Source organism: Coenobita brevimanus, chromosome 56 (genome assembly GCF_032717465.1).
Source record: "Coenobita brevimanus isolate Jiangsu-jjx chromosome 56, ASM3271746v2, whole genome shotgun sequence".
NCBI classification, from domain to species: domain Eukaryota; kingdom Metazoa; phylum Arthropoda; class Malacostraca; order Decapoda; family Coenobitidae; genus Coenobita; species Coenobita brevimanus.
Genome location: NC_137009.1, coordinates 29,674,074 through 29,690,796, shown reverse-complemented (window position 1 = coordinate 29,690,796; position 16,723 = coordinate 29,674,074). Strand labels below are relative to the sequence as shown.

General features: G+C 42.7%; 1 protein-coding gene across 1 annotated transcript in view; it reads right to left on the bottom strand.

Moving 5' to 3' along the window:
• Positions 1-395: 395 nt before the first annotated feature.
• LOC145401764 (metabotropic glutamate receptor 6-like) overlaps positions 396-16,723 on the bottom strand; it is a 413,465-nt gene continuing 397,137 nt past the window's right edge. Inside the window, exons 12-19 of the mRNA XM_080273941.1 lie at positions 15,739-15,872; positions 10,120-10,212; positions 8,841-9,044; positions 7,264-7,455; positions 4,527-4,662; positions 2,626-2,780; positions 902-1,106; positions 396-607 (exon numbers count right to left, since the gene is read on the bottom strand). Coding sequence (XP_080130067.1) covers positions 396-607; positions 902-1,106; positions 2,626-2,780; positions 4,527-4,662; positions 7,264-7,455; positions 8,841-9,044; positions 10,120-10,212; positions 15,739-15,872 — 1,331 coding nt within the window. The remainder of the gene's footprint in view (positions 608-901; positions 1,107-2,625; positions 2,781-4,526; positions 4,663-7,263; positions 7,456-8,840; positions 9,045-10,119; positions 10,213-15,738; positions 15,873-16,723) is intronic.

The window sequence follows — 16,723 nt, the reverse complement described above, 5'->3', positions numbered from 1 at the left end:
GTCATTTTTTTCTTGGCAATACAGTATTGCGTGACAGCACATATCAAGGTACTGCAACTGTATATTTGGTTCATCATATAATTAGCCCAAAGGTTCTTTTTCCCAGTGTGAACTAAAAAAACAAAATGAATTCTAGCGGCAGCTGAATTTTATCTTGTCAGAATGTTACTTTCCATGCTTCTAAGGTGTCCTCATCGATGCACGAAAGCTGTACATCGGAAACAAATACTGCAGTTGCACATCTGACACACCTTACTTTTATATTCGGTCTTTTTTTTTTTTTTTTTTTTTTTTGGTCTTTCTCGTTATTAAAAAAAAATGTTACTAACGGGGCGTGAATGGATATTTGTCAGGGGATCTTTATTAGGGCTTCTGCAAGTGCACATACTCAAGTACTAGAGCTGTACATCGGGCACATCCTGCAGGGGTCCATTTGAGAGGCGGTGGACGGGAGACATGGAGGGGTGGAGGGTAAGGCAAGAGGAGGGGGGGTGGTCTGAAAGAGGGCAGTGTGAGGGGGTGCTGGTCTGGGTGCAGGTGGACAGCTTCCCCCTTATGCTTCTGGATCTTAGTCTCTCGTGGAGATAGTAGTCCAGGGGGAACACCACTGCTTGAGAGAGAGAGAGAGAGAGAGAGAGAGAGAGAGAGAATTAGTATTACACTTCATATACCATTATGGAAAATCTTGCAACACTGAACAGCATTAAATAAAATTACAATCTGATTGTTTATGATGAAAATTTTTTTGTTTTTGTTTTTAGTAATTTTGTGAATATTATTTGTCAAAGAAAACAATCTCCACTTCTGTACACTCGCATACATCACATACACCAGCTTCTGCAGTCTCTCTCTCTCTCTCTCTCACACACACACACACACACACACACACACATCCACTCACCTTCACTCTGCGTCCAAGAATCAACTCTCTGGGATGACATAGAAATACTGCTCTTGATTGTTGAGTATTTTTGCGACAGCATCATAGATTGTCTGACGTTCCTCTCGGGGTGAAGCAGAAGAATGTAGAGTTTTGGGGTGAAGAGGCAAACCAGGGCGACGGTGGCGGAAAGGGAGACGGTGACTGACGTGGTGGTGATACGTAGCTGTGGTGAGGAGAGGGAGGGAGACTGAGGGGTGGAAATAAGGAAGAAAAAAGCGATGACCTAACAGAGTAAGTGTGTGTCAAAGAGGATTATTGAAAGACAAAAACAGTGGGAGAAATGAAAGCTTCGTTCAGAGAAAAGGAACAATGGAGAGGAAGGAAAAGAAGATGTGGAGAGTAGATGAGACTCTAGGAGAGAAAAAAAGGATAAGACCATGGTGAGGGAGAAGAAACGAGAGAGAGCTATATATAAAGGATGAAGAATCTGGGGGTGAAGAGGCGGGCCAGAGCAACGGTGGTGGAGAGAAGTGGTGAAATTATAGTAGTGGTGATGATGAGCTGTGTTGGAGATGGACGTGGAGACTAGGGACGGGAATGTGGTTGGACAGGGAGACTGAAAGACAGAAGGAGGGAAACGTGTATGAGACACTGTGTTGGAGAGAGAGAGAGAGAGAGAGAGGCGGGTGGCGGGGTTACTGAAAGAATGTGATAGGAGAGGGGAACTGAAGGAGAGAAGAAAGGGTGAAAGGCGTAGATGAAGATGGCGGCTGGAGTACTAGGTTGGTGCGGCGAAGGAAAACGGAGATTGAGGAAGAAAAATGAAAGATATATATCAAAGGGAGCCAGTAGACTGTGACTGTGACTGTGATGTGTGTGTGTGTGTGTGTGTGTGTGTGGAGAGAGAGAGAGAGAGAGAGAGAGAGAGAGAGAGAGAGAGAGTCAATATACGTGGAGGAGAAGAGTGAGGCTGAAGAAGAAAAGAGAGAAAAACATGGGGCGAGAGAGAGGCCTTGGAGACAGCACTAGTAAGCAAACAAGCTAGCTAACAAAAGTAGTTATCATGGCGAAGTGGCAGAAATGAACTATGCTTATAACTTCCGACTTATCTCCTACAAACAGTCTTCTACCTCTACTTAGCTTCCACTTTGTAATAGAAGAGATTATGGATGCAATAAAAAAGACTATAGATTCCACCCATCTACCTAGATAACCTATAATCATCCCACCTACCCATCTCGTAGCAAAAATAAAGCATAGTTGTTGTTAAAATGGATTGTATTCTAAAGTAACACCTGCATCACCTATTGCATAACCAACCCGCCTCCCTCCACCTTGCATCTACACCCTCCTGCCCTCCCTCCAACCCATTTCATAGTAAGATGAGAAGTAATTAAAACTGACAACACTACAAGATGATCCGTGAATTTGGCCCGCCTATCTTGTATATTGCTCGGACGGCTGATATGAGGAGTGCTGGTATTTTCGCTGCCTTATTGCTTTACTGATTAACTATGCACTGAATGAGCGTAGAACAAAAATGCACTTTAAAGTACAGTAAGGGTTATAGGAAGTAGAAAGTAATACAATGTAATCATTGGCAGCGCTCACTGAAACATAACTGTAAGGTATATATCCCAGAGTTATGAGATACGAAATATGGATCATCTTCCTTCTCCACTCGCACCTACGGTATAACTATGATCCTCTTTCCCCCACCCACCTACCTTCCACCTACTCACCTCCACATTATTGGCAGTGGAGAAGTAGATGGGCACAAAGGCCAGCCAGATGATGCAGGTGGTATACATGGTGACACCAATATGGCGACTCTCATTGAACGCCTCGGGTATCTTGCGTGTAAGAACGGCGTAGATGGTGCACGTGGTGATCAGACCTGCACGTGGGTGAAAAGTGGGTTAGCTGCGGGCTAGGTATGGTACGTGGGTGTGTATGGTGACGGAAGGGATGGAAACACAAGCTAAACTGGGAAAGTAGGCCTAAGCTAGTTGTATTTTAGTGAATAGAATAAGTGCATAGGTACCGTAGTGGTGATGAGACACTGGAGGATTACAGAAAGTGCGTTAATGTTCAGTTTAGGTGGATCAGATGAGTGGAAGAGAGGGTGGAAACATAAAAGGTACAGTCGCGTTCATGAGTCCGGATACACATGTAGTCGTGTTGTCTACAGTTGTGTCCACCGCTGGTAGGATGTTGAACTATTTCTCTTGCCACCCGGTCAAATTATGTTCAGTGTACCAGGCAGTAAGCGCACAAGTTCCATATTCCAAAAGCAGTGAGCACTACAGTAGACAACACGCTCACATGTGTATCGAGGCTCATGAATGCGACTGTACTTGCACCAGAAGTAGGCGGATATCAGCGTGTTACGATGGGGAGATAGTAGCACTTCAGTGAGTTGGTGGGTGGTAGGGAGGAAATGGTTACAGGGAGCACATAGGACAAAAAGTAGGATTACAGTGGGCGGCAGGTGAGTGGGTAGTGAGTGATTGTTGTGGTTAGTTTATTAGATAGAAATGGTTCGTAAGTATGTAATGACGAGGTCTAGGTGGGTGGAAGATGGGTCAGTGCTGCATTTAAGTTGAATGACTGAAGGTGATGAGGCCTATGTGGGTAGAAGAAGGTGGGGTTAGTGCAGGATTTGGTGGGTTAGGTGGGTGAACAGGCGAGTGGGTTGGAGAAGTATTGTTATTTCAGTGAGTAGGTAGGTAGGTAGTAGGTGATGATGTCAGCGTGGGTGTGTTAACGCTGGGATTATTTTGGTTAGGTGGCTGGGAATGAGGAAGCGGCGGATTAAAAAGGTAGTTGGATTTCAGTGGGTTGGCGAGAGGCAGTGGCTGGTAGTGGATATCAGTGGGTAAATGGGATGTAGGGAGTGATTAGGTTTGTGAAGAATTTTAATAGGTAGGGAAGGATGATGGATACGAATCAGTGGTTAGTAGGAAGTGGTGATTATGGTGGTTGATTCCGTGGATATGCTAGGGGAGAGTAGGCAGGATGCGTGGTGTGGGGATGATGGGCATAGTGGATGAGTGTGAGGCAGTATGTGTAGGGTGGAAAAGTGGCTAATTCAATGGGGTGAAGAAAGGTGTGGTAAATGGCAGGGTATTTACTTGAGCGTAGTGATAGTGGGCCTGTTACCTCAGGAAAGAAATACACACAAGGACTGTACCACTTAGCAATCTCGAAAAATCCCAGTGCTGATATTGTTCATAACGGACACAAGAAACTGCTTGGCTTAAAAAAGGAATCCCCTACCCTTCTTGATGTGGCAATAAAGGAGTGAATGATAGATCCACAGATGATGATGATGATGATGATGATGATGATGATGATTATTATTATCATTTTATTACTATCATTATTATTACTGCCGTTGTCCATGTTGTTACTGTGGTTCTTGATGTTAAATATTATTACATTTACCTATAATCCAGTCCTTCTTTTTGGCTCGATCTGGATTGGTCGTACCAGCTTTGAAAATGATGATTGTAAGAATAGCAACAGCATAAACAAGGATGCAGACATATTCATTGCCGACAGTGATGTTGATTACGACAGTGATGATGATGATGATATACATAGGGATACAGCGGTATATGTAAGTGCAACACATACTCACCAATGGGATAGGCAAATGCGATCATGTATGATGCATTAATGGAGGCTGCACAGACAAGAAAGTTGTCTTCTCTTTGGATGTAGTGGTGAATTGCTTTAGGTGGTCTCACCACACACCACACACCACTCACCACAACCTGCACCATAACAATTTTATAAATCATCACACTATCAAAAATAGAACAACACATCACACCTATGATTATCGAGTCCTAAAAATGCAATGTTTTCAGACATCTAGAAGTAAAGGAATCTTGAATTTAGCTTATTCTTTTTTTTGTTTAGTGTCGTTAGGAAAGATTTAGCTTTGCAACCTCTAATTCCTGAATTGTTACTTTTCCGCATGAACAAAACACACACGCACACAAACATTACAACTAGTACCGCATTACATACTTCACTGCACATCATACACTACACACCACACTAACACAATAATATCAGTAAATACCATCTGAACCACACATCAAGCCAGAAAAATACCACTGCATGCATCACTGGGCCACAAATTTCTTCCCACCACCTGCACCACAAACCACATCAAACACTACACCAGGATTATACTTGACCCAAAATTACCACACCAAAACCACATTAAACACCATCTATATCACATCAGCATATACACTATTTTATACCATTCATCAGTCACCAACATCTGCACCGCACCATACCATGATTTTGTTTAACACCATAATATCATATCCAGACTAACAGTGTAAGACATCATCAATACCACAAACCATCGCCAATACCATATATCATTCCTCATCATCTGCATCACACCATTGTTAGGTTTGACACCATAATACCACATAAGCAACACATTTTCTTAATCTGTACTACCTACCTTTCTATAAACAAACCACCACCACCACCATCACTCACTGCAAGCACCTCTACACATGACTACACCACTCACTTCACCTACACGACACCAGCATTATGTTATTACGCCACTGTAAGACCACATCAAAGCCACAGTAAACTCATCCGTGTCCCAAACCTCACCATACTAATGCCATTACCAACACCATACACCACCATCCTCATCATGCCAGTATTTGATAGACACCGTAATGCCAAATCAGCAGCAAAGTAATCCTGCCATTACGATGACGATAATATGTATTTGGCTTGATTATTACTGCGTCCAGACAACTTACTACTGACAGAACCAATCTCATACTGAAGGACTTAAGGACGGTGTTATCTAACTCTTCCAATAAACAAATGGCTCTCCTAAGTTAAGTAAAGATGGATGGGAATAGCAAGAATACACTAGACAAAACGACTTCGTACTGAGGGAGTTAAAACTAAACATTATTACATAAACAAGCCAGAAAATGAAGGACTTAACCCTTCTGTTGCGACTTAAGATCACTGTATTTTACTGAGAGCATCCCCAGACGACTTCACTGGGCTCAGCGAAACTCATACCAACATAGCTGTTTAAGCACATTAAACTTAACCCTTCGGCACTTCATTCTGGCTGACTACAGATGGTATTTTCTTTAAGTTCAGGTACGTATCACGCATAACAAAAGATTAGGCCAAATTTACAAGGTATTGTTAAAGTTGGTCTTCATCCTACCTACTAAGCTTCCTACCTACCTACCTACACACACACACACACACACACACACACACACACACACACACACACACACACACACACATCTAAATCCAACTGATATATCTCACCTACACACACCCTTCCAACCTGCATATAATTAACCTCTGCCACCTACAGTCGCCTACAAGACACGGTATAATAACAGGATTTCAGAAAACTGTGGCGCCTCAACCATATACTTAACGACCTACACTTTTATAAACAACCCTTCCACCTAAATCCACATATCAAGCCCACGTATATCCACATCCACCAGCTCATCCCAAACCCGCCAACACGCTCACCCACCTACACAGCTCCAAGCCACCTACACCCACAGTCATCAACACAGTTCTAACCCTTCTACATTTACACTCCCAGTCACCTACATCCATACTCACCTACACAGCTCTAACCCACTTACACTCACGCCCCCTACGCAGCTCTATCCCTCCTACACTAACACTCACCAAATCGTCCCGAACCCACCAACAGCCACATCCACCTGCGCAGCTTAGGCCCACCTGCATCCACACCCTCATTCACCTACACAGCTCTGCTCCGCCTACACATCCCTAATTCACCAAAAAACACTTCCACACATATAGCTTTAACTCACATACACAGCTTTAACCCATTTACACCCACACCCATCTGCACAGCCCTAACCCACCTACACCCACACTCACCTACACAACTCTAACCCACCTACATATCCCTATCCACCTACAACCACACTCACCACACCCACCTACACAGCTCTAACCGGCCTACACATCCCTACCCATCTACAACCACACTCACCTACACATCCATATTAGTTACATCCGAAACTAACCTACACCCTCACCCACTTAAGCCACACCAAACCACCTGCATCCAACTTACCTATCCATCCCACATCACCTTTTCCATCCACCCCTACCCACCGCCACTCACCCACACCTGACCAACCTATATCTACTGTACATATCCTATCCATATTCATGTAAAACACCTACTAGTTTAACCACCTACTCACTCACCTGTACACCCACCTACACACTTACTTAACCCAGCTACACACCCGTCTAACTCACATCTACATCCCCACCTACACCCACCTACATCCGCCTACACCCACCTGTACAGCCACAGCACAGAAACACAGACAGAGCTGCGATCGTGGTGAAATAAATGAAGGTCTTTTCGCCGTTCGTTTCCCTGCATTGAAGATTCGAGCTATGCGGTTTGTCTTGGTAAGCAAGGCGCTGTAAACCACGGCGAAGCAGAAGCCCAGGCCGAACCTCTGAACACCGCATACCAAAGCTGTGGGCTGGAGGGAGCGAAAAGAGAACATGAAGAGTTAATTTTTTGCCTATCTACTTCATCATGGTTCATTTACACCTTCTCTACAATGGTGTACTCTTTCATTCTCGTCTCCAGGTACTCTAATATTGAGGGAAAGATTATTTAAACTTGCTTGGTAGGACACAAACTTTATTAGCCCCTTCGCTACTGGAGGTCCAAGCTTAGTTTTGAGAGAGAGAGAGAGAGAGAGAGAGAGAGAGAGAGAGAGAGAGATTGTGGTGAGCGATGTGTTAGAGGGCTATCCAGAACTAGACTGAGGGATATAAAGTAGTGATGGTCAGTATTTCCACCACAGTCGTGTCACTCGGCGGTAACCAACTGCCGTGGTATCTCATTTTCATTAATTTGGAACCCTGCACATAAGATGTTGCAGTTCTAATCAATAAGTACTGAAAGTGAAACTGGTGAACGACAGGTTGATGCTGCCCTTCTGCAAATCACCAACCACCTCTCGGAATATAGGAAGGATGTCAGTTGATGTTTGCATAACCCGGCAGTGGAGCTGCTCAGTTATATCTGTGCCACCTCGTGAAGGTGTCCCTGTCCAGGAACCCCAGGTCAGGCGTACAGTGATAACTGACGGACAGAAAGGAGATGGGTTATGATAAAAAAGGAATTATCCCTGGATGAACTTTGGAATCGGGAAGGAAGGTTCACTGTAAGGAGAATGCATTATTAAATGTATTTTCTCAAAAGATGCAGAGAGTCTGTGTGTGTGTGTGTGTGTGTGTGTGTGTGTGTGTGTGTGTGTGTGTGTGTGTGTGTGTGTGTGTGTGTGTGTGTGTGTTTTAATGCTTCCGACTGTGGCCATAAGCTTCACAGACGTTTCCCAAGCCCAGTAGTCCTCCTACATACCATACACCTCCATATGCCACGAATACCACTTGGGTGCTAGCACCCACTGTCCCTATAAATACATGCTGAGGCTGTCTCATACAGGATTGCTGTATAGGTATTATCAGGGTCATTTTTACAACATAATGGAGGGTCCTCTGATATATAAGTAAAATCTACTTTATTGAAGTTCAGGTCCTTGAACTGCCCCAGCTGGAATTTGAGCCTGGGTCCAATAGGACTGCAGGCCAACTCTCAGTGTGCGCCTATCTTACTACATTATCGATCGTTTTACCTATCTGCAAAAATGCCACGCAGCATCTGACATACTTGTCTGTCTGTCTGCCTCTTTAGTGATAACTAACTCGCCTGACACGAAGGTCAAAAAGCACAGCAGAGAAAAAAATCCCAACAGCAATACATAAGCCAGCTCCTTATATCAATTCTCTCTCTCTCTCTCTCTCTCTCTCGTCATATATATGTCTATCACTCTATTAGTCTTTGTAGCTATTTCACCTTTAGGACGAACACAAACGTCATAGCGTAGCAGAGAAAGATCCCAGACAGTAGCACATAAGACAGCTCCCTGCCAGACGCCCTAACCATAGGAGTTGAGTTGTGTCGGACAAATACCATGACGACCAAGCTTGTTAGGATGATGCCCAGGGACGAGAAGATCATGGCTCCTATGGCCCACCATGAGTCTGGACGAATGTAAACCTGTGGATGAGGAGAAGGTGAGACATGGAAGAGACGTGGGGGGAAAACTGATGCTAGAACAAAAAACAGCAATAACACTTTCAGACACTGAAAAACTAATTGTTTTCTTTATGCCACCTCCAGCAAGACGATTATGCTCACATGTCACCTAAGGAATAAAAAAAAATCTTCAACAACCCTGTAAGTGTTGAAAAACCCTAAGTGCAATAGTATTGCTACCTTCATACCTTAGGAGTGGTCTCATGTCAAATATAAGTTATCTGTTCTATGGAAGAAGAGGTATAAGTGAAAAACGAAGAGAGAGAGAGAGAGAGAGAGAGAGAGAGAGAAAGGGGGAAGAAGGGATTTAGTTAGGGACACAGGAAGGGGCAGAAGGAGGATGAGTTAAGGAATAATAAGTATGCCTAGAGACGGAGAAAAGGAGAAGGGAGGAACATCAATTATGCTCCAGTCAAAACTGACAGGAAAAGGTTAGACTGAATATCTTAGAGTACTAGAAAACGCTAAGAGAGCGCATGCCTCTGCCAATGCCATTGTCATTGAAAAGGATCCGGATCCGCGGATACAGGATCCGAATCCGGAACCGCCCCAAAATTTAATCAATATTTCCACAAAATTTCATCAAAATCCGTTTATAACTTTTTGAATAATCCCGCTAACAGACAGACAGACAAATAGACAAACAAACAAGCCAACGCGGGGTAAAGCAGGTGAAGCATAACCTCCTTGGCGAGGGTAAATATTTAGAAAAGCTAAAATCAAAATGTAATAGGAAATGACGAGAGAACATACCCTGCCGACACAAGCCTTGATTAAATGGAAATAATGCTGTCCTCAGCGACTCTTGCACTCAGCCCTTCATAGTCACTTAACCTACCTTAGTCTATTCTTGACCATTAACCTCTTCAAACTGCGTTTTTTTTTTTTTTTCATATTTCACACCACAAGAAAAGCATTGTTTTCATTAATTTCTTTTGGTAACCTTCATATCGGAAGAATTTGTGCATAATATCCTAATCTCCTCATTGTATGGCTGTGCCACGTTGAATAAAATCGTCTGGAGGGGCATTCGTACCTCTGGGATGGGCTTGCATGTGGTGTGGGTGGGGTTGGGAAGGGTACCCCAGTCGCAGGTGATGCATTTGGTAGGGTCTGCACTGTTCACAACCTGATAGAAATAAAAAATATCAATATTATCATTACTGACATCTTCGTTTTAACCATTATTATTGTTACGGTATCATCATCATCATCATCATCATCATCATCATCATCATCATCATTGCTATTATTAAGCTTTCCACTGTTGTTATAGGTGTTGCTGCTTTTACTACTGTTGTGGCTGGATGATGAAACACTGTTTCCATCATGGACATTCATCGTCAGTAACAATCTAAATAGCCCAGGAACATTATGGACGCACCTGGAAAATATCGAGAAAGCTGATTTTTTCTGGAAAGTTACATAGAATCCTTTTAACTCAAAATCAACAAACATTCTAAAAATTCCACGTAAGTTAACCGCGTAGGACGAAAAATTCAAGATGGCTACCATTGACATGGGACGCGTATATAGCTTAGTGACTGAAATTCACACTTGGTTATGTAATACCACCTGATAATTCCATTTCTGCTATTATTCTCTGTCATTAATATACACAAAGAACGTGCGCCAACTGCAAAAAATCGGAAATATGTATTGATAAGTTTGGTATGAATTTATAAACTAGAGTATACTTCATCAGATGTTTTTGTTTTTTAGGTTGGATACAGATTGAAGTGTAGAAGCAGAAGTACATAGATGGACAGAGGACAGTGTGAATGGAACGAGATGGCAGCACAAGAACAGTGTGATATTTGTGATAAGCCAGTCACCTCTGACCGAAGTACTGTTACAGAAAAAGGCCTACCCAGCATACTGAACATTGGTGCTGATCTGAGGGATGAACTTGATGAAAATCTATTATCTAAAGAGTTGCCAGTTCCGGTTCCTAAATGGTATAAAAAACATTACATCATACCCTCATACATAAAAAGGCGAAAAAAGGAATCAGAAGAATCGGAGAGACAAGTCCCTAAAATAATCACCTGCCGTTGACAGGCCGCTGTCTTTAATATACAACTGTCACAGGGTTTTTATAGAATATGCAATATTGAATAATAATATTATTCAATAATATATGAGAACAGGACAAAGAATTGACTTGTGAAAATCAAGCAGTGATTACTTTATTCCGGCTTACTTCGCCGATTCTCTAAGGACGAGAAATTAGAAACTTTCTCAACAGTACACAGCAGAGACTAATTATTCACACGTGCTGTTTATTAGTACTGTTGGCCTCTGGAGATATTGACTCCACCCCTGACAATCAATAACTAATGCTATTAATGACAACAGATTCTTGCTGGTGCAATTAACTCCTGGTTGCACAACGGATTTTAAGCTAATACAAAAGGACTGGCTTAAGTACCAGTTATTAATAATGTAAAACGTTTATGCAAACTAGGAGCTGCAACTAGAATAAGCTTAATATGGAAAATAAAACACGATTTTACATTACATTAAGCTCAAGAAAAAGAACTGTTAAATTTATTGATTACAATGAAATAAATTTACGTTACATGTTTCAAATGATTTCAAAATAAGGAGAACAAACTCACTTGCTCACTCAAAAGCTAAACTCTTAAGCCTAGGAAAAACGAAAAGAAAATACTGGTCAGAAAAGTGGACTAAGTGGATGACTGGGCGTTGTTGCTGAGGAAGGACGCTGCACACGCTGAGCCTCTCGCCAAATCACACTAGGTGGGAATTCAGGAACTGGACAACGGCGGCGGCGGGAACTGGGCGTCGGCTAAGGAAGGATGCTGCCACACACGCTGCTAACCTGCTTCCACAGTGCTCAAATCTTGACTGAGTTCAAATCGTGAGAAAGAGGCGAGTGTCGAGCCGTACTTGCTAACGGCTAAAATGAGCGAAACACGACCATAACAAATCGCTCAGCAGAGGTGCTAGAGTCTTGCACAAAGACGATCACTTATGAAACAGTGAAAAATGGTTCTGAAAACACTCCCGATCGGGTGAATACGTGGCGTTTGACTGAGTGATACATACTGGGATTCCATTAGAATTAGCGGTTTCCCACCAAAGTTTAATGTAACGAGTTTATTTAAATATATGATCGCACCAACTCGTGACAACAACAATACTGTCTATACAGTGGGAAATATGTGGCCTATAGTAAGATCGCCAAATGACCAAAGGACCAACGTGAGGCGACTCATGAAACAACAATAATTGAACTATTATCATCTGTTGCAGTCAAGGCGATGGAGTGAGATGCTAGTTGGGGAGAGTCTGTTTATACACGCATTCAAAATGTTGGTGATCTTGTGGCAGCTGAGGCCAAGTACCGCCATGACTGTCAAATCCATTTTAATGATTGGCAAGAGCTTCAGAGGAAACCAAGAGGGAGGCCTTCAGGGTCAGTCGACACCAGAAAACACACTGACCTCCGGGAATTCACAATTGTGTGTGATAGCAAACACTTTCTTACATGTCGGAATCACCAATCACATCATTCGCAATTTGCCAGCACAGGTGAATACCGCGAAAGACTGGTCTGCATCGATGCTGGAGTCGTGGCATCTATTTGTGCTAATGCAGACTGTGCAGTCAAATCAGGTGAGGAGGCAGCTACACATATCACTGGACCGAACTACGCTGATGTCAAGCTCAAAATGAGTGACAAGGTTATATCTATTGGTGTTGCAACCTTTACTGCCACTGTCCGTGGCAAAGACGTTGAGGCCGACCCACTACTCATCTTGCAGGTCACATGTGTGATAAAGGACCGAACAGATATGGAGAATAACCTTAAACATGAGTTTGACAAAGGTGCAGTGTGGAAAAGCAACAAAAGTGGTCTTGCCAAGGAGCTGGAAGCTCCAGTAGTCCTAATATCCACTGGAGCTCTTAAGAACCCATACCATGTGGTGGATGAGGATGTTTGCTGCAAAATGCGACATGGCCTGTGGACTGCACGTATGGTGATGTGTGTGACAGCTATGTGAATCACGTTATCAATAACTATGGGAAAGAATGCACTGTCTGCTTTGTCGGCTACACAGATTTTACCCAGCCAACCAAGGTAGTTGAGCAGAACCGCCACACTTATCGAAATGTATCTACAGATATGGTGTTTGACCTCAACACAATCAGTCACGGGTAATCTACGCTCCTTTTTAGCTAATCGGAACAACAAGTCACAGTTAATCAGCAGGATGAAGGACTGGCTAACGTCTGAAGACATTGCTTGTTGTCAAAGTCAGGCTGATGCTGACTACTAAATAAGTAGTACAGCATTGGCATTTGCTGGGAATATCACACGACCTGTTGCACTTGTGGCAAAGGATACAGATCTGCTTGTCATGTTGGCTGATAGGGCCACAACAGACAATATCCACATGCAATGTGCAAGGGACTTTGTTTATAGCATACACAGCATCCAGCAGGCAATGCATCCACACACCCAGTAACACATATTGATAGCATACGCTATCACGGATGTGACACAGTCTCTGCCGTATATGGCAATATGGCATTGGCAAAAAGAAGGCCATGACAGTTCTGGAAAGTGAGGATTGGAGGACGTTGGATGTGTTTAAGAAGAGCAATGCGAAACATGAAGAAGTAGCTAGAGTGGGGGACATATTCTTACTGAAGTTACATAATGCCAATCCGACATGTCCAACACTTGATAAGCTGAAGCTTGTACAGTACATGCAGAGGATGAGCAAAGTATCCAGCAGCTTCCAAATTCAGAGCTTCGCAGTTCAGGAGTGGCTGGGCAACGTTGAGGATCTAAATCCTACTGATGGGTTGGGAACTTCAGGGTGGAATGCTCAGCCCCATTTTGACTGACAGACCAGTAGCAACAAAGCATGTTCTACTCACTGTGCCATGTGGGTGAAAACAAATGTGTGGCAGGAGATGTATTGTACACCTATGTGTTCCCCGTGTGTTGGCCAATCTTGTGCTAATTCATGCCCACCTGATGGAGAATATACTGAGTCATGCTACATTTGTGGCCATAACTGGTTATGATGATAAAAAAAAAAGTTTTATTTAGAAGCAGTTCAATAACTGCTGCTGACAAAAGTTAGGGCTGGTTGTTAACTTTAAATGTGTTGAATTTACCATTTTGTATAAAATAGTACATTACCTTGATCATATCTTGAACATAAGTTAATGAATCATCATGATAATGGTAAAAGTGTTTTTTGTTATACTCAAAAACCCTTAAAATGAGGTATTACATGACCATCTGCGACTTCTGGTTCCAAAGCAATATAAGTGTCCCATGCCGTTGGTGGCCATCTTGGATTCTCGTCTCACACGGCTAGCTCATGTGGAATGTTTAGAATGTTTATAGATTATGAGTTAGGATGCTTCAAAGTCGCTTTCCTGAAGAAATCAGCTTTCTCGATTTTTTTCCAAATTCCATTCGAATTTGAGTTATTGCTCCTCGCCTGAAATGTGAGTGCATAGTGTGATGAGTAAGGATGGAAGTTTGGAGGATTAAGTGCTTGAAAGGGTACAACAAATAAGAAAGGTTGCTGGTTCTCTGAAAGCAGTGATAAGGAACAGGGAAGTGAGCATGGAAGTAAAAAAGTCACTTCATGACAGTACTGCGATACCATCTCTAACGTGTGGAAGTGAAGCTTGGACCTTGTTGGAAGGAAAAAAGTCAAGAGTGAGAGCAGTGGAAATGAGTTATCTGAAAGGTGCATGTGGAGTTACATGGAGACAAACTAACAAATGAGGAAGTGAAGGATCATTGTGGTGTGATGTGTATGTGATGGAAAGCGTTAGGAGAAAATGGACGTGGTTTGGCCACGTGGAGAGGATGAAGAGCAAGATACTAGCGAGGAGAGTGTATGTGAGTAAGATGGAGGGGGGTGAGGGAGGGGGGGGGGGCTAAGGACGAGATGGAGGGATGTAGTAGAGAGGTATATGATAGAGGTGTGTATGAGCTGGGAGCTGGACAGTGAAATGGCGGAGGACAGGGCAACAAGGAGGCGATTAGTTTGTGGACATCCCTTACGGGATTAAGGCGTCTGGCAATAGATAGATAGATAGAACATACTTATCAGTTATTTAACATCAGTATTGCAACGACTATTATTTTCATCATTTATTGGTGTTACTAATATTAATATTTTCTCTCCATCTTCGAGCTTTAATTTTCCACCACTGGCAGCATTTTTCTTCCTGCTGTTTGATTATTCGCTAAAACTATCATTAGTTTCATCATCGTCTTTACCCCTACGATCATTTTCATCAGCAACAGCATCAATCTTTTTACCTTTTACCAATATTTTTACCTTAATTTTATCTTTAACCTCTCCCTCATTGTCATGAACAATGGTTCCTTTGCTTATCATTTATCATTATCTTTAACCAAATCATCATATTTTCAGCATCAGCAGCATCTTTATTATTTCCTTTACCATTTGTCATCCTTTTCATAACATAACCAGTATCAGTCATTCTAAGCATCATCTGCCCCTGCACTGTCATCCATCAATTTTATAAGGGAGAAAGCTTTTCTATCAAGGAACCTAGTTGAGGACTTGAGATCTAATTCTCTCTCTCTCTCTCTCTCTCTCTCTCTCTCTCTCTCTCTCTCTCTCACCTGGTAGCCAGTACAGGAATAGCAGTGCCAACAGCAAGACTCTCCCTCTACAGTCTGCCTGGCCTGACCCGGAGAGCAGGGCAGGGAACACACCGATGCGGGGGGCGTAGATACACCTCCGTGGAACTGTAGGGCTGTGATGGGGGGAGGGGGTGTTAGGATTCATCAGATATATCAGATTTGATGTACTGAGGGCAACTGGTAAGTACTGGCCAAAGACGATAAAAAAAAAATGGATAGATTTATGTCTATCAATTGTTCTAAGGTCATGAAGTAAAAAAAAATTCGATATTTTAGGTTCCCAATAGCAGTGTTTAGTGAATAAACACAAAGTAATGGACAACTGGGTGCTGGAAAATAGGGCGAACTTTAGCGTTTTCTTCTCCAAAGCATCTGTTTAGTGACATGCTTATCTGCTAATCACTCCAGTACGATTATGTATTTCATATTCTGGTTACCTCCAAATGATTGTGTGAAACTTGAGAGAGGATCTTCGAACTGAATGCGTTACATACAACTTTCGTGAACTTCTTCAGCACTGAAGATGTTTCTGTAGTTAAATGACAGTATATGGTGATAGCTAGAATCAAATAACAATAGCGCATTGAAAGACATAATTTCTTCCTCTCTAGAACGCCATCTCTATATAGTTTGCAGTCTTTGAACGATTTTCGTTGCTTTAGGATAGAGTATTTCAGCTGGAAGACCTACGTCCAGTTTTCCTTAAATCCTTTATGATGGGAAACCTTCCGGAAGTCAAACAAAGTAGACTGGAGACAAGAAAATTACATTATGAAAAGACGTCATCATAGTGAAGGCTGGCAAATGTTAGTGGTTGGACTCCATGCGTAAATGAGGAAAAATGAGAGTACCCGGCAGGGTGCGGGTCCGGTGAAGAGTGGCAGTGTGACGTGTGGCAGTATATGCTTCTGGGGGTATGTGGTGTGGTAGTGCGGTTTGTAGAGTGAATTGTTATTGTTGTGTT